The following is a 26,972-nucleotide window of genomic DNA, read 5'->3' as shown; positions in this document are numbered from 1 at the left end:
GTTTTATAGTCATTGCAATTTCATCTAAATATGGGCAAAAAAATATATGTCATACTGTCCTGTTTACATATGTTAAAGTTATTTTGAGAGTCATTTTAACAGGAATAATAAAGTATTCTCTTAGAGATGACAGTATCCTTTTAAATTATTTCCTTTGTTTTTCTCTCATTATATAGCAAATGCCTGCCAATTATAAAAGCATTTGCTTTTATCACTTCAGTGTATCATGGACATCTTTCAGGATGGTTATATTGATTACCCGTATGGTTTTAGCACATGAATACACCATCCAGAATGTAAATATAATATCAACAATATAGTAAAAGTCTGTGTAACTCCATTATAAGTAATAAATATCAATTAGGGTCCAGTTAAGAAAATACAAACCACATAATCATTTCAACAAAGATAATTTAACATAAAATAATTGTTTAATCAGAGAGTTGGAAAGGGAAAAAGGAACCCTTGTGTTTCACAGGAGTCATAATAACAGAAATAAGCTAGTGGCCAGGACTGGGAGAACAGAGAGAAAGATGGGATGAAAATTTAGAAGCCTAGCAGAGGAGGCCACCAAACTGGGGCCTCAGAGTAGGGCTTGCTGTTGAGGGCTTTGGAGCTCATAAGAGATTCCTGCCAACTGGGACCCCAGACCTCTGGGGAGTGCTGCCAGCTGGTTGGTATTGGTATCTCAAAGGGGGTGTGATGAAGCTGGCTCTAGAAGTGTGGGAGGGAGACCTGCAAAGTGGAATCAACTGCTGCTGCCAGAGTGACGCCCCACTCCTGAAGTAATGCTGAAAGGAACAGGATGCAAACCAGAAGGAGTGGGTCCTTCACATTTCCCTTTAAATCCCCCTATAAGCAGTATCTACAGAAGTGAGCTGGTAAATCACAAATGAGTCTATTGACGCCCAGCAGGAGCACCACAGGCAGAGTATAGAAAGGTAGGCTGGAAACTGCAAGAACCTCACACGGGTGGGCGTCTCATGTTAAGTTCCAGCATTATCGGGATTGTTGCTCCATCTCTACATTAAAAGAAGTTCCATTGTGCCTAAATTCAGGCCTAGCTCAGTTTCCTGGGCCCCTTCTGTTTGAAGTTCTGAAGGAGAGTTATCCCTGATCACCACTAGCAGACTGATGGATATGTTTCTTGTGTGCCAAAGCCCCCAAGAATAGTTCTAGATGTGTGTGTTTGCTCTAAACCCCACCTACCATTTTCCTTGAATTTCTTAAGCCTTCCTAGTATCTTTGGAAAAGACATGTTTCATATTCTTCTGGGGACAGACTCTTATACAATTAAAAGTAAGTCATGCTATGTTATTTTGCAGGAATTTGCAACCAAAATGTTTAAAAGTTCTTAGAGAGGCTGAAAAATGTCATCACAGACACTTTCTGCATCATCTCATGATTACCAATTTCTGCTAGGTGCACCATGGCCTCTGCAAGTGACATTGCCAAGGGGGGCTTGAAAGAAAGCGCAGAAAGTTTTTAGTTAGAAAGAGGTAATGACTTTATGCTACAGAGTATTGTTAAAATATGCACATACAATTTTACCCTAGCTTGAAAAAGGACCCCTGTCTAATGTTAAGGATTCAGACTATGGTGTCATATTAAGTGAGGTTAAACATCTGTCTCTTTGCTGGGAGAATAATTTCCCTGCATATAATGTGCCTTTACAACTGAGTGGGAATATTTGCACAGCACTAATATAGTTTGCAAAGAGACCCACAAGGTCATGTCTACACCAATGATAACATGTGCTCTGTTTACAAACCTTAGGCAGGTGAACCTCCATTAGGTTTAATGAGGTCCTCCCATTTACCACTCTGCAGAAATCTGGGCTGCTTCTTCCAGTCATTCACGGCCTCACAGAAAAAGGTGGCTCAAAAAGTCTACACAAAGTCTTTGACTTATTTTTTGACATGTGAAGATGCACCCTAAAGTCAAGATTTTGCATTGTAAAAAGTGCCCAAAGCCCTCTGTGGAACAAGGTGGATTCAATATGAAGAAATTCATAAATAATTATATTCTAAAGGCTAAGTAGATAAAGATCTGTTCTATTTGAGAGAACGGAAGCACTAATCATTATGGGTTTCTTTTATTGTTTTACCTTCTTATCAATCTTTTACTTATCGATTAAGATATCTAAACTATTCTCACTAGCAGAAATGCATGAGTATATATATGTGTGCATAGAGAGCAAAAGGGAGTAAGCAAGAATAAAAGAAAGATCCATCAGTGTGGTGTAGCATTTACTCAGCATTTGTGGTCAGGATTCCTCATTCATTCATCGATCAGTTGATATTCCATTATCACAGTATAAGTTACGAGGAACATTAGGACATAAAAACATGCTTTCTGCCACTATTATGAGATATTATAAGAAGTGGTATAGGAGAGACATTGGATACAACAGAATTTCAGAGAAAGAAGAGAGTACCACTTCCTGAGGCAGAAAGAGGCATTGGGAAATTCCCAAAGGAAGATATACTTGAGTCCAGCCTTGGAGAATGAGTATGATTTTAATGAGTAGGAAAAGAGCACGGTATGATGAAAGAGGAAAGCCCCAGGACACACAGGTAATGACAGAGTTCTTGTTCAGCTGGAGGCCAAGATGCATGAAGAAGAGCAGTGAGAGATAAGCCCCAAAAAGAGGCTGCTTCCTGAGAGTGGAGTGTCTTGAAAGCTACATTAACAAGGCCCCAGTGTACCAGAGGCAATAAAACAGTTAGATGAATGCAGGGAAAGGGAATCAGGGAGAAATATTGTGAGACTTCTCAGTGGATGGTTATTTTAGATTTTTAGGAGGTTAAAAAGATGTACAGAAGCAATGGAAAGGGAAAAACATAGAAGATACTTCATTCTTCATTTTTTATAAGTTCTGGATTCTTCAGCCTGCTGTCCTTGGAGTCCTTTCATTTGTTGTAATGATGGATGGCCTGAGCCTTGAAACCTTTGTCAGTTGGTTTTGAGGTCGGTGTTGATGGTATGTTACCTCTTCTTATCATATGCCTTTCTTTCCTTATTCTTTTCTACTTTGTCTGTTTTTATTATTTTTACTTTTCCTGCCATAATTTTAGGATAGTTTGGATACAGTTCTTATCTGACCTGAATTTCTGATATAGCACCATTTTCAAGCATTCTGCCACCCCTCCTAAGAGTGTGTTTGCATGTTTCTGATCATAAATGCTGAGTTATAGTTCAGGCTATAAATAACACTTGTTACTGGGAGCAGGAGAGGTAGTCTGAAAGGAAGTGAGGAAGGGAAATAGACTACCTGGTAAGGGAACAGGGCAGAATGAGGCTTAAAAGACAGGTGAAAAGATATGGAAAACCAGTTTAGCCTACCTCAAAATTTTGCAGAAGGCTAGCACCACAAAGCGATTTAATTCTGAGACTTGGATGACAGTCCAGGAAATGAGATGCTAATCCTTACGTTAAATGGTAGACCTAATTGGTGTGGGGGAAGAAAGCAAATTCAGTTGCGATGAGCTTAACTTGCATCTTTCAGAAGGCCCTGGTGCTCACATGGTACCAGGCCTCAGCTTTGCTGAATCTTCTATTCCCAGTCAAGAATTGAGTCTGCATTTGCTTAAGCTGAAATCAGTACTAGAACAAAATCGAATGTGTGCCATAAGTTTCAGTTTTTCTTCAAGGAGGCAGGAAGGCCTGGGGTGTCCATCAGGGTCACTTACCCCTTCCTTGATGGAGTCCCCACTTTCTGGGAAGCTAATGCTCTGAGTCTAAGGACCTCAGACCTCCTGAAACATAAAATGCAGTCTCTTTTAAACATCCATTAGCAGCTGAAGCCTCCTGTTGTTACTTTCTCCTCTTCGGTTTTTCTTGAAATTGGAATAGATTTGTTAGCCAATTAGCATAAAAATCAGCCAATTAACTAAATCCCTATTAACTTCTCAAGTCTAAGGGCAGGGATGAAAGGAAAGGATTCTTGCTCCATATATTGAGGCTTCTCATGTCTCCTGTTTGGCAATTGCTAAGGATGACTGTTTCTCTCCTTTCTTACAAGGGGAAGGCTTATCACCTGCATTTTATTCCTGGGTATGTCCAGATCATCAGCCAAGAAATTTGGAAAGTGGATGCAAGGAGGCAGACAGTCTTTCTTTATCGTTCCCATGCTGAAAACAGATGTTATAAGACAATTAATCTCAGTTCATAAGAATAAAATTCTTGGGGGGATTAAAATTTGGCCCAAATAAGCAGTCTTTAATTTTTTTTTTTTTTTGTAAGTACTACCTGCTCATTGTGGAAAGCTTGGAGCATATGAATATAGTTGCATATACATTAATATTTGCCTATAATTGCATTATCCAGGGATAACTTCTATCCACATTTTGGTTATTTTTCCCCTCCATTGCACATTGCTTTATATATTTGAAACAATATTCTATATAAAAATTTATCTTAATGACTGCATAAATATTCTTTATGTGAATGCACCTTATTTACTAAAACTTTTCCCTACTATTGTTGCATATTTAGATTGTTTTCAGTGCTTCATTGTTATAAATTATGTTCAGGTGAACATCTTTAGTCACAAATTATTCTTGGTTTTTAAATACAGTTTATGGTTTCTAAAGTAATGATAAGTGTGGACTCTTTTCTGGTAAGGTGGGAGGTGTGGCCTGGTTGCTGGCAGTGCCTGTCAGAGGCCACATGTTGGTCAAACCCTCATGGCCTAGGGTCTGATACACAGATTCTCAAATCAAGAAACAGAATATTCTTGGTATGTCCACAGATCATCTGGCCCTTGGGGCTTTCTGATTCTTATGAAAATAGCACAGGATGATGAATAATTTGTCATGGTAATCTACTTTATAATGAGGAAATTGGGAAACCCACTCCCAACCCCTGCCCCAATAGCTGAACTATTTCTGTCTACCATCAAAAACAATATTTTTCTGTTTTGAGATTAGAACATTTAGGAATGTTTATCTGAGGTTTGCTTGGTGGTCAAGGGATTAGAACAAAAGAAGGTGGATAACATTGAGGGCTATAGTGAGTTCTGGTGAAATATTGCTACTCCCACCAAGAAACACCTTTCTGTGCCTCTCTCATGTGACAGGGCAGGAAGCAAAATGTGGATGTTTGTTTCTTTGTTTTATTCTTTCTTATCAACCCTTTGGTTGATATGCTTTTCTCCTTTGATCTATCATTATTCAGGTCACCTTGCTGTAAATTTGTGAGACCTACTTTCTCCCAATATATGTTAATTTTATCAGCCGTTTTTCTCTTTTTCCAATTTTTATGGTCTATGAGCAACCTGCATTGGAAGCACCTGGGCTGCTTGTTAATAATGCAGATCCCTGAATCCCACACAGATTTATTTGGTATGAGGTCCCTAATCAGCTCTTTTGACAGCATTTGATTGGTGTGTTTACTTAAAGATCAAGAATCAAGGTGAGTGAGATCACATGGAATTTAAGGGGTGCAGGTTGCCTGGCTTTGAATCCAGGCCTGACTTATTACTGGCTGTGAAACTTAACTTCCCTGAGCCTCAGTTTCCTCACCTGTTAAATTGGGATAATTCACATGATGAGTCTGTTGTGAGGATTAAACTGGAACAGGGCCTAGAATTGAGGTAGTGCTTAATAATAAACCATTAGGCCAACTCTTCATTTATAGCATCCTATAAAGACCTTTGACCCTTTAACCAACTTTCCCTGATTCCTTTCTTTTCAAACATTAAGCTATTCCCTTATTTCCTCACTGAACCAATATTAACTGAGTGCCTCCTATGCTCATAGATTCTTGCTAGTCCCTGAAATTAACACTTCATCATTACACTAAGGCTCCATTGGTATATGTTCATAGCTATCAGTAATCCATCACCTCTGATTAATTCTAGACTTGGGTTTTACTTCTTGCTTTCCAGGAGATCAAAGAAATGTAAAGAGTTGCATCCTTCTGAGAGAAGGGAGTGTACATTCTTCTGTTTGATGACCCAGACTTTGCACAGTGTTTTTTTGTTAAACTGCCAGATTGTTAATGAACTTCTGTACTACTATATCGAAAGTAGTGGAACCGTGTGTTTTGAGACAATGCTTTATAAGCCTTAAAGTGTTGCAAAAGTGAGGGCTTTGCTGATTTTTCTTGATTTCCCAATGCATAGACAAAAGCAGGAAATGATGGCCAGAACTGGAGTTGAGACTCAGGCTGCTTACAGAGAAAACTTTTAAGGATCTATTCACTGCTAATTATATTTATGACTGTATATTTCTGATTATATTTCTGAAAGTCCTTGCTAACTTTCCTAGGCATCTGAGCCTTTAAAACTCAAATGCTATTTTAATCTCCTGTCACTATGAACTGGTGTTTCCTCTGGGCACTTTGAGTTCTTCTCCACTAAGACCAGGGAGCTGCCAACAATAATGAGGAAAATTCATATTCTCATTATTCCCAAAAGATTTCGGACTTTAATGTCTCAAGCCATTGATTTGAGAGAGCCTTCTAAGCTGGATCAGTCTCAAAGAATGCTTCACTCAGATCATCATGAATTTCTTTTGCTGTGTTGCCATGGATCTCCTGGAGAAGCCATAAGTTGGAGCATGGTTTATTAAGCACCGCACTTTGCCTTAAATGATGATAAAGGAAAAGGCCAGCCTTCATGCTATCTGTTTGAGCAAGCATTACAACAAAGATCTATTCCTTGTATTTAGTACGTGAACCTGAGTTGTACTGCCAGGAGAGAAAAATTATACTGAAATGCAGAGACCCTACTGAACAAGAAAATACTGGTCATTGTAAGCATGTTGCAATTTAAACATGAATAGTTAAGAAATTAGGAATGTGTAACAGTTTTCAAAGCACTTTTACATTCATTATAATTGAATCTTTGTACAATGCTCTGTGAAAATGAGAAATGTCTTTAAAGATGGAAACATAAGTACCAGCATGGGTAGGCATTATTTTATGTTCTAAAGCCATATTGACCAATGTCATGGTCTCCTGTGGTGGTACCACTTTACTTCTTTTTCCAATATGATCATTTGATGCAGCCTTCAATCTACCTTCCATGATTGGTATAAGAAATGGATCGAATTTCTGCCCCAGGCTATACTTTTGAAAGTTCAGAGCATACCATGCCCATGGACATAGAAATGAATAAAATGCTTCTCTGTCTCCTCACTGCCTGACTCATGAAATTCATTTATTCCTCTTCTTACTGCCTACTGCAAGTCTCCTCACTTATCTACTTTCTTCCTTTGATTTTTCATCTTGAACCATTCTTTTTTCTTTATTCCTTTTGGTAACCCAAATTTGGATTTTTGCATTGATAAGAATACCATCAAACCCTAATTGTGTCTGGTATTCATACTCCACAACCTAGATAGTTAAGACCGTATCCATAGGTTTGGACTTATCTTCCCACTTCATTTGGGGAGAGTGATCAGACATTAAATACACATCCTGAGTAAATGCCTGATACTGGGACTGTCACAAAGTAGATGCTCAGTAAAATGTAGTCCTCCCTACTCCTCACCTTTTGTCTGTTCTTCCACCAGTGTATATCAAGTCTTCACTACTTTTTATCCTTTTTTAAAATTCAAACAACATTGCCTGTGAATTTATTATATACTGGGCACTGTGCATAACAATGGTGATTTAGAGACAGAAGTCTGTTTTCAAAAAATGTCCATTTATTAGGAAGACATACATGTATAAAATTGCAACAAGATGTATTAGAATAAAAGAGTTCCCTAGTTGCACAAATATCGGCATGAGATCCATCAAAAGACTGGAGAGTGGAGGGAGTAACAGATAGGAAAATCTTCCTAGAGAGGGCTCTTTGACCTTCATCTTGAAAGATGAGAAAGTGCTCTCTGCATGGGCTATTGGGAAGGGCATTCTAGGCAGTGGAACCACTGTAGGCAAGACATGTTAGTGGGACTGCAAAGGGCTTCATAAGGCTGGGCATATGTTAGGGAACCAGCTGGTGAGAAGAATCAAAATATTAGTAAATCCACTTCATTGCTGGTGTCTTTTCAAACACAAATACTTTTCTTTAAAATTCCCTTAGTAGAAAAATCTCAAGTAAACAACCTAATCTTACATCTAAAGCAACTAGGGAAAGAAGAACAAACAAAACCCAAAGATAGTAAGAGGAAAGAAATCATAAAGATCAGAGCAGAAATAAATGAAATAGGGATGAAGAAAACAATAGCAAAGGTCAAGGAAACTAAAAGGTGGTTCTTGGAGAAGATAAACAAAATGGATAAACATTTAGCTAGACTCATCAGGAAAAAATGGGAAAAGGCTCAAATATTTATTGATTTCTAATTTTATTATTAGAAATGAAAAAGGAGAAGTTACAACTGACACTACAGAAATACAGAGGATCATAAAAGACTACTACAAGCAACTCTATGCCAATAAAATGAACAACAAAGAAGAAATGGACAAATTCTTAGAAAGGTACAACCTTCCAAGACTGAACCAGGAAGAAATAGAAAATATAAACAGACCAATCACAAGTACTGAACTTGAAAGTGTGATTTAAAAACTTCCAACAAACAGAAGTCCAGGACCAGATGGCTTCACAGGTGAATTGGGTTAAACATTTAGAGAAGAGTTAAGCACCTTTCCTTCTGAAACTCTTCCAAAAAACTGCAGAGGAAGGAACACTCCCAAACTCATTCTATGAGGCCACCATCACCCTGATACCAAAACCAGACAAAGGTACCACAAAACAAGAAAATTATAGGCCAATATCACTGATGAACATAGACACAAAAATCCTCAACAAAATACTAGCAAACCAAACCCAACAACACTTTAAAAGGTTAATACACCATGATCCAGTGGGATTTAACCCAGGGATGCAAGGATTCTTCAGTATATGTAAATCAATCTATGGGATACACCACATTAAAAAAACTGAAGAATAAAAACCATATGATCGGGCTTCCCTGGTGGCGCAGTGGTTGAGAGTCCGCCTGCCAAGGCAAGGGACACGGGTTCGTGCCCCGGTCCGGGAAGATCCCACATGCCGCAGAGCGGCTGGGTCCGTGAGCCATGGCCGCTGAGCCTGTGCATCCGGAGCCTGTGCTCTGCAACGGGAGAGGCCACAACAGTGAGAGGCCCGTGTACCATAAAAAAAAAAAACAAACAAAAAAAAACAAAACATATGATCATCAATAGTTGCAGAAAAAGGTTTTGACAAAATATAACACCCATTATGATAAAAACTCTCAAGGAATTGGGCATGGAGGGAACCTACCTCAACATAATAAAGACCATATACCACAAACCCACAGCAAAAATCATTTTCAATGGTGAAAAGCTGAAAGCATTTCCTTTAAGATCAGGAACAAGACAAGGATGTCCACTCTTGCCACTTTTATTCAACAATGTTTTGGAAGTTCTAGCCACAGCCATCAGAGAAGAAAAAGAAATAAAAGGAATTCAAATTGGAAAAGAAGAAGTAAAACTTTCACTGTTTGCAGATGACATGATACTATACATAGAAAATCCTAAAGATGCTCTCAGAAAACTACTAGAGCTCATCAATGAATCTGGTAAAGTTGCAGGATACAAAATTAATACACACAGATCTCTTGTATTTCTATACACTAAAAACAAAAGAGCAGAAAGATAAATTAAAAACAATCCATTTTAACATTGCATCAAAAAGAATAAAATACTTAAGTATAAACCTATCTAAGGAGGCAAAAGATCTGTATGCAGAAAACTATAAGATACTGATGAAAGACCTCAAAGATAATACAAACAGATGGATAAATATACCATGTTCTTAGATTGGAAGAATCAACATTGTCAAAATGAATATACTACCCAAAACAATTTACAGATTCAATGCTATCCCTATCAAATTACCAGTGGCATTTATCACTGAAATAGACAAAAAAATCTTAAAATTTGTATGGAAACACAAAAGACCCTGAATAGCCAAAGCATCCTGAGAAAGAAAAACAAACTTGGAGGAATCAGGCTCCCTGACTTCAGACTATACTACAAAGCTAGAGTCATCAAAACAGTTTGGCACTGGCACAAAACCAGAAATACAGATCAATGGAACAGGATAGGAAGTCCAGAGGTAAACCCATGAGGTAAACCCATGCACTATGGTCAATTAAACTACGACAAAGGAGGCAAGACTATACAATGGAGAAAAAATAGTCTCTTCAACAAATGGTACTGGGAAAACTGGACAGCTACATGTAAAAGATAGAATTAGAACATTCCATAACACCATACACAAAAACAAACTCAAAATGGATTAAAGACCTAAATATAAGGCCAGATACTATAAAACTCTTAGAGGAAAACATATGTAGAGCACTCTCTGACATAAATTGCAGCCATATCTGTTTTGATCCACCTCCTTGAGTAATGGAAATAAAAACAAAAATTAAAAAGGGACTTAATTAAACTTAAAAACTATGCACAACAAAGGAACATTTAGACAAAATGAAAAGACAACCCACAGAATGGGAGAAAATATTTGCTAATGAAACGACCAACAGGGGATTAATCTTCTAAATGTACAAACAACTCATGCAGCTCTAGATCAAAACACAAACCCAATCAAAAAATGGACAGAAGACCTAAATAGACATTTCTCCAAAGAAGATATTGAAATGGCCAAGAGGCACATGAAAAGATGCTCAATATCACTAATTATTAGAGAAATGCAAATCAAAACTACAATGAGCTATCACCTCACACTTGTCAGAATGGCCATTATCAAAAAATCTACAAACAATGCTGGAGAGGGTGCAGAGAAAAGGGAACCTTCCTATACCATTGGTGGGAATGTAAGTTGGTACAACCATTATGGAGAGCAGTATGGAGGCTCCTTAAAAAACTAAATATAGAACTAGCATATCCAGCAATCCCACTCCTGGGTATATATCCAGAGAAAACCATAGTTGGAAAGATAAATGCACCTCAATGTTCATTGCAGCACTATTTAAAATAACCAAAACATGGAAGCAACCTTAATGTCCATTGCCAGAGGAATGGATAAAGAAGGTGTGGTACATATATACAGTGGAATATTATTCAGCCATAAAAAAGAATGAAATAATGTCATTTGCAGCAACATGGATAGATGTAGAGATTGTCATACTGAGTGAAGTAAGTCAGACATAGAAAGACAAACATCATATGATACCACTTATATGTAGAATCTAAAAAAAAATGGTGCAAGTTAACTTATTTATGAAAGAGAAATAGAGTCACAGATGTAGAAAACAAACTTATGGTTAAAAGGAGGGAAAGTGAGGGAGAGATAAACTGGGAGATTGGGATTTCCATACCCTAACACGTACGCTAACCCTAAACCGTTGTCGTACCCTAACCTGTACCCGAAACTCTACCCGTTCCCTAACCCTAACCCTGACCCTACCCCAACCCTAACCCTTACCCGATGCCTTACCCTAACCCGTACCCTAACCCTAACCCGTACACTAACACTAACCCTTACCCTAACATGTACACTAAACCTAAACCGTTGTCGTACCCTAACCTGTACCCTAAACCATATCCGTTCCCTAACCCTAACCCTAACGCTAACCCTTACCCGATGCCTTACCCTAACCCATACCCTAATCCTAACCCGTACACTAACACTAACCCATACCCTAACACGTACACTAACCTTAAACCATTGTCGTACCCTAACCTGTACCCAAAACCGTACCCGTTCCCTAACCCTAACCCTAACCCTTACCCGATGTCTTACCCTAACCTGTACCCTAATCCAGCCCATACACTAACACTAACCCTTACCCTAACACGTACGCTAACCCTAAAACGTTGTTGTACCCTAACCTGTACCCTAAACCATACCTGTATAAAATAGATAACTAATAAGGACCTCTAGTCAATACTCTGTAATGACCTATATGAGAAAAGAATCTAAAAAAGAGTGGATATGCATATATGTATAACTGATTCACTTTCCTGTACACCTGAATTAAAACAACATTGTAAATCAACTATACTCTAATAAAAATTATTTTTAAAAGTTCCTTAGAGAGATTTCACCTTGAACAATCACTTCATGAATTATCTTTTATAGGTCTAGGCCCTGTAATCAGGTGTTGTGCTATGTTCAAGTTTCTGATCTTGAGGTGCTTACTTCTACTTAGAAAATGATATTAATGAATTCACAAAACATTGAACAATGTAACCATGTGTAATTAAATATGAAATTATGTGGCATCTAACCAGCTTCTCTAGAAATCCAGAGTGATGACTTAACCAGTAAAGGATGATTTATGGAGGGATTGGGATTTAAATTAGGAATTGTAGGATGTATAGGATTTGATAGGGGAAGGTCAAGAGAGAAAAGAAGATAAATGTGGAATCTAAAAATTCAAACTCATAGAACTAGGGAGTAGAACAGTGGTTGCCAGGATCTGAAGAGAGGGAACATGTAAGTCAAAGAGCACACACATACACTTATAAGGTGAATAGATTCTGGGATCTAATGTACAGCATGGTGATTATAGTTAACAATTCTGTATTGTACACTTTAAATTTGCTAAGAAAGTGGGTCTTAAGGGTCCTCACCTCAAAAAGAAAAGGTAACTATGGTTGTGGTAATCATTTTACAATGTATATGTATATCAAACCATCACATTGTACACCTTAAAAAAATCATGTTGTACAACCTAAATGTATACAATTTTTATTTGTCAATTATACCTCAGTGAAGCACAGGGGAAAAGAGCCCAGAAGTAGGAATGAGCACACTGTATTTTTGAGGGTTTGGAAATGAAACAGAATGATGTGCATCCATTCATTCCACAAACTGTATTGAAGAACTGTAATATGACAAGCACCGGGGAGAAAATAAGACGCAAAGCAGACAGCATAGTTCAGTTTCTTCCATCCATCCATCCATTTAATTATCTACACATTTGATTAGTAGTTGTTGAGTTGTTGAGTGTGCCAAGGATTGGAATGGGAACTGAGGGTGTAATGATGGCATTGAATCAGAGCTCTAGGGATACAAGACAACACAGATCTTGAGTAATCTAATCCTGACCCTTGCTGTGCACTAAATTCTGTTGTGAACCAGAGATGTAGCCTATTTTCCAGTCATGGTTCTTCTGTGTCTGCTCAGCTCTCATACCATTTGTAATGTGGAACTTACCCTGGAGTTGGGGAATTTAAGGAATTGTTACAAAAACTAAAGTACATGGCATTGGGAACTGGATTAGGCTAGTGGTACCTTGGTTGGACAAAAATCATTTGAAAGCAAAGAATTCACCCAGATTTGATCTTTAACAAGATTTTGGGGATGATAGAGAGCTACAGTTAGTGAGATGCCTGCATGTTTTATTGCCTGCTAATAGGAAGCATGTTGATGCCAAAGTCAAATAGGAAAATTAAGAAGAGAAGTTAAATGTGTTGGTAGAAGTCACTATGTCAAAGAAAGCTAAATCTAGCATCTCAACAGAAAATACATGCAGGCTTATTGGACAATCCATCCCAGTACAGAATTGGGAAAAGACCAACAGATCATATGTGTGTTTTTGTTCCCTGTTTAGTGACCAATTTTATCGTGTTTGGACCCCAAGACTCAGGGATAGCACAAAGATTATTTTTCCTGATGTAATATGAAGATAACTGAGCCCTTATTTTTGCAAATGGTAAAGAAAATGCCTTAAATACCTGCCAAAACCAAGACAGACTGGAACGGCTGGAGATTTCTGTAGGATTACCCAAATGTGAACACTGAGAAGTTGTAAAAGGCGACTGATCTCCACATACATCTGGGCAAGAGGGCTTTCATCATTTACCTACTTTTGAAATTTGTATAATAGTAATTTTGTGCACACATATAGAGAGAGTGAGAATTAGAGGGAGAAAAAGAGAGGGAGATGTTTACATACTCAAACAGATATGGATAAGGGACACTGTATTTCAAGATATCCACATGTTTTGCAGGATTTTAAAAGTGTTTCACCAGATGTTTGAATTTGTAGGGAATTGTTGTCTAATAACGTGTTGGTGAATTTTTCAGAATTTAACACAGTTAAATTCCTAGGGTCACTAATCCTAGCAAGTTTCCCTGGAGCATGTATAGTCCTTTAGAGGTAGCAGGGAAAGAGAGCAGGCTTTTTGATCAGGAAGCCTGATCTTATAAATGACCTTAAATTGTAACTATACTCAAAACAATATGGCACTGACACAGGAATATAAATATAGGTTGAATAATCCAGGAAGACTGGAAGCAAATCTAATGTATATGGAAACTTAATATGTGATAAAAGTAACACTCAGTTGGTCACAAAAGATGGTTTGTTTAATAAATAATAATGGCATTATTCAGTTTATATCTGGGAAAACCTTAGACCCCAGATTGTGGTCTAAGTATATACAAATTAATCTCTGATAGATTTTAAAAATAAAATTGTAAAAACTATAACAGTAAAAATATTTTTTTAATATTTAGGAAAATACTTACAAACACTCTAGTTGGATATGCAATATTAAATAATAGAGAAAACAGAGAAAGCTTGTGCACAAAAAGATCGATAAATCCAACCATATAAAATTTTAAAATCCCTAGATAACCAAATACCAAAAAATGAGCTTAAAAGCTAGATAATAGGCTAGGAGAAAATGTTTATAGCATGTGACAGAGGGCTAATATTTCTAGAATTCAAAAGATAGGTAAAACTCATTTGAAAAACACAAATAACCCAGAGAAAAATACATGAAGAATAGGATCAGAAGAGAAATGCAAATAGCTAATGAGCATATGAGAAGATACTCAACCATGGCAGTAGTTAAGAAATGCAAATTAAATCAGTGAAATCCCATCTTTCCTATTAGATTGCCATAAGTAAATAAACAAACAAATAAATAAATAACATTCAGTGCTATGGAGACTATGGGGAAGTGGACATACCACACATAGCTGTTAGGAACATAAATATTTATAGACACTGCCAGTATCTTTTAAAGTAACCTGGCAGCATCTATTAAAATAAAGCATGTACATACCTTGACTAAACAATACTACTAGTATGAAAAGTATATGTTTGAGGCTATTTACTGCAACATTGATTTTCATGGTAAAATAAGATGGAAACAATCTTAATGTCTTTCATTTAGGAAATGGTTTAGAAAAGTTAGGTGCATTCAAACTACAGCAGCTCTGTAGCCTTTCACATGAATGAGTAGCTCTACGAAGGACTGACATAGAGGGCATTCATGGTATATTGTTACTTGAAACAAAAATTATTTTTATAAATAGAACTTCTCTCTGTGTATAGGTACTTGAATATGTTTGTATGAGCATAGTGAAAGATGTTGAATGATGCCTAATAAAGTGTTCACACCAACTACCTCAGGGCTGTCATTGGAAGGAAGGAGGGTGAGATGATTACCTCTTGCTTTATATGCCTGTGTATTGTTTCATATGTTACTACACATGCATTACTTTGCTTCCTTTGTCTTGTTATTTCTTTGTTTTAGAGAAAAGAACTGATTTCAAATTCTAGTCCCTCTACTTACTGGCCAAGTGACCTTGGAAAGTCATATAACCTCTTTAAGTCTTATTTTTCTCATCTACAAAGTAACAGTTAATATTATCTCACAGAATTGTGGGGAGGATTAAGCAAGATAAGATATGTCAAGTTCCTAGCACAGAGATTATGGTGACTGATCAGCAAATGAAAACTCCCCCTTCCTTCCTTTCACTTCACCCTCTGTTGATGTGCTTGCAGGGATGCAAGCCAGTTAGCATATTAGAACCAATCCCAAACAGGAGGATGGAGCTGCTATACAAACAAATAATCCACCAACTTCCAAAAGCTAAATTAAAATTATTTTCTTTGTAGATAAAACCATGCTGGGTGACCCATATCACTGCTAACTCTCTCCATTCATCCAGACGTTGAGAGCTATAGATCCAAGAAATAATTTCACATGGTTCATTAAAAGTATGAAATTGAGAGACAAATCCTATGACCTAGACTGCTCCCTGCTCTGAATTCAGGTTGGGATGTGTGGGCCTCTGAAACCTTCCCCTCTTCCGCACTCCTGCCTGGAAACTTTACCCTTTTCATCTCTGGAATGTTATGGTGGTGGGATCACAGAGCTGGTGGCCACACCATTCCCCAACATCCCCTCATGGTAGTCCTTCTCCAACATTCATTGAATATTTGTTATAGAAATGACACTATGCTAGACCTTTTATAAGCATATTCTCACTTATCTTCCCAACAACTCTGTGAAGTATCATCTTCATTTTACAGATGGAGAAACTAAGGCTATAGAAGTTTAACCCCCTGCTCAAGGTTGCATGGTAAGGATATGGTAGCTCATGGTCTTTCTCCTATGTAATACAAACTCTCCAAGTTGAGGAAGTCAGAAGATCCAGTGGCTTAAAATCTCCCTGCATAAAAGTTATTCAAATTCCAGCAATAATTTGTCTCAGTTTCTAGAAAAATTTTAGTCTTTTAACTAGTTATAAGATTTGTATGGCTTGTAGTTTCTATTCATACTTTCAGGATGAATTCAAACGTCTCCTCTGCTAGGAAGGCTGATGCCATCACTTGAGGAAAGGGTCAGGGTCAATTTACTCCCCTGTCTCCATTTAGACTTTAATATTCACACACCTTAATTATAACTCATGTTTTATTATAGCATGATTTGTTAGCTTGCCTGTCTTCCCACAATTAGAGGTCTTCATTAGAGTGGGAGCATTTTTAAAAATCTGGCTCATAGGAGATATTCCATTAATTTTTTAGGTGAATGCACAAATTAATGATTATGTATTAAGTAGGATATTTCCAACCTTTTAGAGATTCCCAAGTGAGAGAATGGGCAGCTCTAGTTAGAAGCCCTCCATGTAATATGAATCAGAGTCCCAACAATGGAAGAGGAATTGCAGCAAAGGAGTTATTCAAAGCCAGCTCCCCTTATGATATAAATTTGAAATCAGAAAGGGGCCAAAAATCCTGCAGCAGTGAGTATTTCAAACATGCTCATTAATAATGGCTCAAAGTGGAGATTTATTAGAGTTGAGAATAGGGAAAATGACAGTAAATCAGCTCTGGTGAGGAAAAGAACAAGGAAAAGATATGAGTTCTTATTTTAAATGTATTCATATGCTTTATAACCCTACAGTAGAGATGGCTATATTGAAGCAGAAGCCTTTATTTGTAAGGATTGAATTCACTGAAAATATGTTTTATGCCAGTATTCATTTTCCCAACTTGCAATTGCTTTCCTTTGGCCAAAAAGTTGGGAACTTAGTTTATTGCTTGAAAGCTAGAAAAGATTGCCTTAGCTGAATCTCTTCATGAAAATATTCCTTGCTTCAAATGATTACTTGTAATGCACTAGTTGCATCATAGGAAAATGCTATTTTATTGGAACGTGTGTTGAAGAGAATAGTTTTTAAAACATTCAATTAGTTGTCCCTTTGAGATAGAATTTAAACAAACCCAAAGCAATAGGATTAAATTCTCATAAAAAACCCAACTGTTGCTTAGAAACCAATTCTTTTCCTACTCAAACTACTCCAAGGGTAAGCAAGCTCACTTTTGGCTGTATTCCAACCAAGGCTTTTAATTCATAAATCAGACCATGGTACTCCCTTGCCCCAAATTCTCAGTTGCTTTCTAATACATTAGAGTAAAATGCAAGTTCCTGTCCCTGGTCTACCTGGCCAACCTCATTTCATCTCACTTTTCTTCTCATCTGGCTCATCTAGTTCAGGTTAACTTTCTTCCTCTCCACTCCTTAAACACATCAGGCTCTTCTCTGCCAAGACCTGCTCCTCTCCTCTTCTTTGGACACCCTCTCCCCTGCCACTCTTCAGAAGCAACTCCTCTCAGTCCTTCCAGGGTTTGTTAGATGTCACCTCCAGAGGAATTATTCCTGGCCATTCTACCTAGGTTATCTCACCAATCCATACTATATTCTATATTTCATTACTGTTTTAATTGTTTCTACAGCGTACTTGCAAATAGTTCTAATTACATAGATATGCGTATATAAACTTGGAGATAAACATTATCCCCCATATCCCCTACTAGACTGCAAGATCTATGAGAGCAGGAACCATATCTGTTTTATTCATTACTGACTACCCAGAACTGATGGCAGTGCCTGGCACATAGAGTAGGTCCTCAGTAAATATTTGCTGCATGAATTCACAGTGTCAAGCCTAATGTCTGGCACATAATAGGCTGTCAATAAACACTTTTTGAGTTTGTATTGTTTCCATAGGATTTAGCAAGTCAATAAATTGCATGAATTAATTCCAAGTGTCAAACTCCTTGCCATAACAGCATGGTCTCTGCAAATTCTGCTGAGACGACAAATGACAACTCAGGACAAATGAACAAGGAGGATGTCTAAAAGCTCAGACTGACTTTGGAGCATTTTCTATAGGATACAAATGTCATCGAGACAAATTTTAACTCAGTATCAAACTTGATCCCTCTAGTTCATTACTCTCTCAAACTATTTCTTATTTTAGTAGGAGCTTTTTTGGTTTTGTCTGAGGGTTACCATGTGTTAATAAGCTAAACTTGAGCTTTTTGTTTCACTGATTTTGAATAAGCAACCGATAGGTTTTGAATTTTCCAAGGCTTATGTTTTACGTAGCTGAAATCAGTCACTGAGCATTTTCATAGCTCACTGGACCCAGAGCCAAGAAACCATTGGGTTTTGTGGTTTATAGTCACAATGACAGCATTGCCACAGGGAAATGTTTTGGCAAGATGACACATAGCTGTGATGCAGCAGTTAAGTTCCATTGTTTAGTCTCTGTGAAAATTAATTTGCAAAAATATCCAAGTCAGGTGTCTATTTTAGGTTACATGTAAATTAAAAGATTGTGTGAAAAGGATTCTAGAGATGGTGCCATTCAAACATTTCAGACCAGTTGTTTACTAATTAGAGTAATTCTCACTCAAGTTTACTTTTTCACATTTTTTCTCAACAATAAGTTGTATCAGTCAAGCTAGAAAAAGACACCGCATTAGCTAGTAAACCATAATAACTGATGCTTTAAAAAAAATGACAGAAAATTTAAAAATTTGATTTATTGGGACAACCATGGGAATGAAGAAAAAAATAATTCAGCAATGATTCTCTAAATTTGGAAATAGAAGCAGTGCCATAGCGTTCTACAAAGTCACTTCTGTTCCCAGGGGTGACATGGGGAGTTTATAAACCTGAAGGATCAAAACTATGGAGCATAGTTACATATTAGAATTGTGGGGATAACAGAGTTCTGCACAAATCCAGAGGGAGAGTTTCTTACTCTAAATCTTGAAACCTTAGTTCATTTGTCCAGCCTTGCTCTGAAGGTAAAGTCTACTGGCTCACTCCCATGCTCTAATAAGTATGGGAACTCCATGCTTCTGTTTCCACAGCCTTCCTCCTATAGCATTTCCCTAGAACCTAGATTACATGACATTTGTAGACCTATTCTTGGTCCCTTTCGGCACCTAAGGTCCGTGGACTAGACACCTTAATTATTGTCCCAACACATAACAATGATTCTAAGAGCATTGACTTCTTTCATCTGGACTAGAACCTTGCCTAGTTCAGCTCTTCATGAGCAGTCATCCCCATTAGCTCTCCTTGAGGCTCTGCAGATGAGACACAAACACATCTTATCTTGCCTGAATTGAAGCCTTGTTTCTACCCAGCTATAGTTGAATGGCTTTTTAAAAATCCTAACTTTATTTGGAATGATTGATATTTAAAGCAGTTTGATTTAAACCTTTGCACTTGAAATTTATTTTAACTGGAGACTAAGCATTAATGTTACTCTTGATTTACCAAAAGAGAAATGGTAGCAAAAGTCTTCCATGGCCATAACAACAATTTAACTCTGAAACTCTGACTCTAATTACCTGCTCATGTATGAAGCCTGCTGGGGTTGAAGGGATTTAGAGCACTGTGAGTCTTGAGACCTGGGTACCAGTCCTTACTCTGTCCTTCCCTGCCTCTCCCTGGGTGTGTGGTCTTGGATTGAGGACTTTATCTGCCTTTATGGCCTTAATTTTGTTTATTCATTTAGATTAGATGACCACTAAGGTGGCTTCTATTTCTGAAAGACTATTAATTTATGGCTGATTTAAAATGAGCAATCCAGTGATGAATAAACTTTGATACCTCTTCAGGAGTGGAGCTAATGAGGGTCACAGATTAGCAAGGAAGAGTGTTTCTCAGTTATTCCTCAATTGTCTAAGCAAGTGGTTAGAACCAGACACACAGGCCTCGATAGTGAAGTGGGTATGTAAAACCCTGAAACTATTTGTCATAAAGAATGCCATGCCCAATAAAAGCAAATCAGACGTTCACATAACATTTTTGCTGTTTGTGTTTTTATGGGGGTACTTTTGGGGTGTGAAGTTTATTTGTAAAGCACAGAAGCATCTGCCCACCCATGTTGCCATATAATAGCAGTCTGGCAATCCATTTATAGGATTTGATTATTTTTGTTAATAATTTTCATGGGAGTATATGAAATACAATATGTATCATCTCTTACTATGTTTATTATGAATCTGCCTTCCAGGAAAGGTCCCCCAGGACATCATAGATGGCCTGATTGTCAAAGAGGTTCTTGTCTCACAGGATTTTAAAGATAAAAGGGGCTGTATTAGTTTCCTATTGTGGCTGTGACAAATAATAACAACTTAGTGACTTAAAACAACACAAATTTATTATCTTAGAGTTCTGGAGGTGAGAAGTCTGAAATGAGTCTCATGGGGTTAAGATCAGTGTCAGCAGGCTGGTGTTCCTTTTGGAGGCTCTAGGGGAAGAATCTGTTGCTTTGCCTATTCCAGGTTGTAGAGGCCACCTGCATTCTTTAGCTCATGTTCCCTTCCTCCATCTTCAAAGCCAGCATCTTCTGTCCTCTCTGACCTCTCTTTCCATCCTTAATTTTTTTCTGTGATCCTTCTACACCTCTCTCATAAAAAAGACCCTTATAATTATGTTGGGCCCAGATAATCCAGGATAATCTACTCATCTCAAGTAATTTAGTAATTTCTGTCCAGTACCTTTTACAATGTAAGGTAACACATTCACAGGTTCTGGGGTTAGGATGTGGACATCTTTGGAGGGGGCCATTATTCAGCCTACAACAGAGGCCATAGAGACCAACCAAGGCCCAAGAAATAAATGGCTATCTAAGGGCACACAGCTAATTTGTGGCAGTGCCATGACTGTATCCCTGGCATCCTCACATCTGCCATGTTTATGTGCATCACTGAAAATCACAGGTAAGAACATGCACTGATGGAGGATTTATTTTTATAATAAACTTGAAATGATTGAAGAATAAGTCTAAAATTAAGTCAGTGATTTTAAAAGAGCATTTTATAGATGATAGAAGTTTATGTTTTTTAAATACATTTTTAATGCAAGAGCTTCCTTAAATATTGTAATTTTGCTAGGTCATGGTACCTTCTAAAGATAAAGTGACTTGCAGAGATAAAATAGCTTAAATAATGATGGGAAATGAAAGTGCCAAGGAAACACATGTACATATTCTTCTATCTACTTCCCCTTCCCCTCCTCCTCCTTCTCTTTCTCTCTCTGTAACCCTGGCCATTGCTGCCATTTTGAAAATCTGTTATAGCTGGAAAGTCAATTCAAACTTTTTAATTAAAGGGGGTGGATCTACCAGAGGCTTATTGCCAAGGGGTTAAACCAAATTATTTGCCATATTTCACAATGAAGCCCACCTTATTTTGGTGTTGAAATATTCTTCTAAGACTCTAAGGAACTTGTTTTTCTCACTTCTGCCCAATAATTTCCTATAACAATTAAAAGGGTTATAGAATTTTGAATTTAGATGGGACTAGACATACCATCCAGCCCCAAACTTCTCTCTTTCATAGTATCTTTGGCAGGTATTTGCCATACACCTCTCTTGCTTCAGTTTTCTCCATCCATGATGTGGGAAGGAATAATGGCTGCTGTAAATTAAAGGTTGTATTAAATTTGAGTTCCTGAGAGGACATGTACATTTGAGAGGGTTGTGACTTTATTGTTAGGTTCATCTTCTGTAGGAATCGCTCCCTGTTTCCACTTCCACTGCTGCAGGCTTTGGTGCCCCTCATCTAGAGTTTCATATACACTTGACTTAACCTCATACTGTACCCCACCCCCAGTGTGGTAATTGTTCTTACATGCATCTGCCTTCTTCAAAATTCAGCATAACCCAGTGCTGGACATGCAATAGGAGCTCACTGGACTGCTGATAGATGCTGTGCATGGATGATTGAATGATGATCATACAATCTCAGAGGCATATAAAGGACACATGGATCTAAAGCCTCAATAAAGATACTGAGGGGGCAGGAAAATGTTGAAGATATAGTCGCTGATCTTCACTGATGTAAAATTAGTAGGTTGGCTACCCCACTTCTCTGCTAACTTTTTCAAACAGAAGAAAATAGGACTGGAAATTGTCCAGAAATTTATTTTAATAGATTCTTTAATGTGACACTGAAAATGAGTGGATGATTTCCCTTTGGATATTTGCACTCTGCACTCAATGCCATCTTTTTCTGCTTATTAATGAACACATTCTTCAGCTGATGGTACATTAAGTCAACTTGCCAAGCTCCTGTCTGGCATTGATAGGGGGTCATAAAATAATTCACTCCCTCAGCAGAATAAATACTTTATATATGTTGAATGCTACTTCTTTGAAAAGCTTATAAAACTTTCTATCTAGAACAAGGTTGATTCCCATATCATTCCTGCCAAACAGAAAAGCAGAGCATCAACTCAGGAGTTGCTATATATTTAGTGTACCTCAATATGAAAAGATGATGTGGCTGGACTATGCCACCTTCTTATTAAGTCATTAATGCTAGCTATCTATACCCATCAAAGAGGCCACAGAATCAATGGGTCAAAAATAACAAAATCTGATCTTAAGACATCATGAAGCTAAGAGTTAGAGAAATTGACCAAGATTCAGACCAGGAAACTGCCATAATGACACCCAAGGATCTCTATGTGTGGGAAACATTGGATGGCTCTCTTTGATTTTATGACTTTTGTGCCATAGCTCTTTTTACATTGTTTCCCCAGCCTGATTCTAAAATTTCTTTCTGTTTCTAGTTCCTTCTTTCTGGGGATTGGTGAACTCAGCTTGGAATCTTTGCTCTGTGGGGAAACGGCAGTCACCAGTCAATATAGAGACTAGTCACATGATCTTCGACCCCTTTCTGACGCCCCTTCGCATCAACACTGGGGGCAGGAAGGTAAGCAGCCATGTTGCTTCCATCGTGAAGTTGAGGACAGGGAGAGATGCTGATTCTGAAAGCCAGCCTTCCAGTCCTTGATCTCTGTGATGAGTTTGTCTTTCTACCCAGGAGTAACATCACAGACCTCAGGCCTATTGCCAGCAAATATAATTATGTGTAAATCATGCTTTTTCTCTCTACCTAGTCAAACCCTCATGCTTCTGATTACTTCTTTGTATTCCCTGGATGTTGCCTGAAGTCCTATCCCTTGGTAGCTCATGAAAGAAAGTCAGAAAACAGCATTGCCTCCCCTGCATATCATACTGGGAAAATTCTTCCTCTCAGAAACCTCTTTACTGGGGCTTCTTTTAACCTCAACAAAGTGAAAAAAAAATTAACAAAAGTAAACTCAGACATTTATCATCCTGGAAGGAAAAACAAACAAAAATCACATTAGATGATTTATAAGAAAGTAAATAATTAATTTTACTATGGCTTGCTGGCTAAGAATCATAGCTCCTGCACAGAAATGCTGAACTATGCTTCTCGATTCTCACATCAACATCCCTTCTTCCCTCTCCTTCCCCCATGATGAGCTCCTCCTTAATTTGTGGAAGAGCATAATGTCCATGGGGTTTCCTCATCACTGGAATCTAACATTTTTGTTTTTTTTTGTTTTTTCTGGTTTATCTATATTTAGCTACCCTTACTGTTGAGTAGATTGTTGAAGGTGGAAAAAACACACACAGAAAATTGTGTTTGAAAGTGATTTAGCTGTTGTGAACTCAAGAGGAATGGAAAATCATTTGTGTGCAAGAACCTGGGGTTAAAATTTGGATAAATTTCACTACTGCTGGTGGCTGATTCTCCAGGGGTTGGGCTCCTTGGGCTCTGCTTTCTACTCCCCTTATGCAGTCTGTTCACCTTAATTACCACAAGTTTGTAAGTAATCTTTTCACCTTCATATATGTTGTACTTTTTTCTTATCACATAATTTTCACACATGCACTGAAAAATCGAATGACCTATCAAGATTTTGTTAGTGACTTTGACTTAGGTCACAAGGCAAGTTTTAAAGGATCTTGCATGTGATTGAGACTATTTAGCTAAGTAGTGTTTGTGTGCTGTTTTAAATATGACTTAGGAAGCACCTTTGTAAAAAGGTCCTATATAAGTTCATGACATTTATTGTTCTGATCGTATAGAAAACTAACCTACCTTAATTATTGTTCCAATTACAGTTTTATTTTACAAACCCTAAAAGGAACTTGACTTGGCTTCTACATATACCTCTCTTTAAAAAGTTGAATCATTCAAATCAAGTCATGAGCATGTATAGGTTCACTGACCAGTATATAAAAAGGGCAAATTGCAATTTTGAGTATGCAATCACTCTTTCTTTCTTGGAGAGTGTGATGGAGGGCATAACTGTATTCTAGGCAAACTGAGAAATGAAAAAAAGTAAACACACACAAAGCAGAAGGAAGGGTGGTACCTGAATTCCAGAAATTACCTGAAAGATGGCCAGCAAGGCTGAAGCACAGAGACCTATGAGGGGTTGATGAGGAGATAAGGATGGAAGAAGAAGGCAGAGGCGAGATCCTGAGGCCATGTTAAGGAACTGGATTTTTTCGTAAGAGTATGACAAGGATTTAAAGCATTATTAGGTAAAAAGCACATAGGGAGTGGGATGGAAAAGGTAGCAAGCTAACACAAACAGTGAATATACAAGTTTCATTTTCCATCATACCATCTTAGAGGAAGATCTTGATGTGAAAGAAATAAAAAAAACTAATTCAGGAAAGCTTCTCTCTAAAATTTATTGGGAAAGAAGAGAATGAGAGATAGCTGGAGTTAAAAATCATTCATAAGTTATGTTATCTTTTGGTGTTTTTTTGTTGTTATGTGATTTAAAAGTATATTTTCAATTTAGTAAAGTATACCTGATCCAAATCAATTTTCAAATGCTTTGGAGTTTGGAATTTTGGAAACATTTACTTTTGATGGTGTAAATATTTATATCTGGCATGCTTTGTGTTGTCAGCTGTTTGAAGAGCTGAGAACCGTTTGATTATTTCCTTTGCATTTGTGAAAGGTGGAAAATATAAAATATAGATGGTAGTTGGATAAACTAACTGGTAATGTAATGCCTAAACTTGATAGACAATAGCTAAATCATGTTTGCAAACTATTAAAAGATGGTGTTTAATGAATTGGAGATTTATTTTAGAAGTAAGGATTCAAATCACTGGCTCTGAATTTAGTTTTTCCTTGAAGAAATGTGTAGCCAACTTAAAAGGTTTAAAAACCTCTCTAAAAGATTGAGAGGTTTTGTAGAATTTGGGCAAGCTGCCACATTTTGAAGTCTGAGATCAGCTGGGTATCAACATGTTAAATGCATCCCAGTCATTATGTGTTTTATGTCACATTTGTATCTATGAGCATTCTTCCTGCTCATTGTTAAATGTACCTTATTTACAAACCCACAAAGCAGCTCTGCTGCAGTACCTCACTGTGTTACTGTGTTTGTTTGAACATATTTGACTTGGCATAGATCTCAGATGATGAATTACAGGTTTTGTTTGTTTGTTTGTTTTAGCATGAGGTAGAGCTGAAATTCAATGTGAACACAAGAATACAAAGGGTAATAATAGATGAGAATCAAAACATATGATGTCTTGGATATTTATTTTACAACAAATGTGGTTTCTTTTACCTTTTAAGATGCTTATTTACAATGATAATTTTTAAACAATGTTTGTTTTTTCTTGAAGAAGAGTACTTTTTATCCAGTTGTTCATATCTGACACATAGGACAAAATCCAAAATAAGTGTACTTTCAAACAACACTCACATATTGTTGCATTGCATATGGATATAAGAATCCTACTTTGGGAGAAATGTGTCCAAGACAGAGGAGTAGGAAGACCCTGAGCTTACTTCTTGCCATGGGCACACCAAAATTGCAATCATTTACAGAGCAACTATCTACAAGAACAACCTCAAGACTAGCTGAAAGATTTTCCACAACTAAATCTATGAAGAAGGAACTGCATTGAGTTGGGTAGGAGGGGTGGAGACATAATATAGTCAAGACCCACACCCCTGTGTAGGTAACCTATAAACGGGAGGACAATAATAAATGCAGAGGTTCTCCCCAAGGAGGAAGGGGGACCAAGCCCCACATTAGGCTCCCTAGCTAAGGGGTCCTGCAGCAAGAATATGAGCCCCCAAAATGTCTGGCTTTGATGGTCAGCAAGGCTGACATATTGGGAGAGTTGGAAGGCTTTAGGAAATAGAGACTCTGCTCTTAAAGGGTGCACACAAAATCTCACATGCTAAAGGACCCAGGGCAGAATCAGTAATTTGAAAGTATCCCAGATCAGACCCATCTGCAGATTTTGGAGAGCTTCTCAGAGAGGCAGAAGGAAATTGGGACCCACCTTGGAGACACAGACACTGGTGGCAGTGCCTGGGAACTTGTTATACCTCAAGGACACTTGTGCTGGCAAGCACCATTTTAGAGTCTTCTTTCTATCCTATTAGTGCCTGGGACTTACACACCAACCAGTGAACCAGCACCAACCCCGGACCATCCCAGACCCCACAGCCAGCTGCCCCAGGACCTGGCTTAGACCACCAGAAGGACAGCACCAGCCCAGGGACCCCCCCAACCCATGCAACCAGCTGTACTGGGAACTGGTCTAACCCACCAGTGAGCCAGCAACCACCACGTGA

General features: G+C 37.8%; 1 protein-coding gene across 1 annotated transcript in view; it reads left to right on the top strand.

The window, feature by feature from the left end:
* The window catches only part of CA10 (carbonic anhydrase 10), a 620,855-nt gene that overhangs the window by 220,026 nt on the left and 373,857 nt on the right, over positions 1-26,972 (top strand). Inside the window, exon 4 of the mRNA XM_019945517.3 lies at positions 23,110-23,252. Within this exon, the coding sequence (XP_019801076.1) occupies positions 23,110-23,252 (143 nt within the window). The remainder of the gene's footprint in view (positions 1-23,109; positions 23,253-26,972) is intronic.

This window comes from Tursiops truncatus, chromosome 20, assembly GCF_011762595.2.
Source record: "Tursiops truncatus isolate mTurTru1 chromosome 20, mTurTru1.mat.Y, whole genome shotgun sequence".
Lineage (NCBI taxonomy): Eukaryota > Metazoa > Chordata > Mammalia > Artiodactyla > Delphinidae > Tursiops > Tursiops truncatus.
The sequence above is the reverse complement of the archived record's forward strand: the minus strand, read 5'-3'. Positions and strand labels throughout refer to the sequence as shown.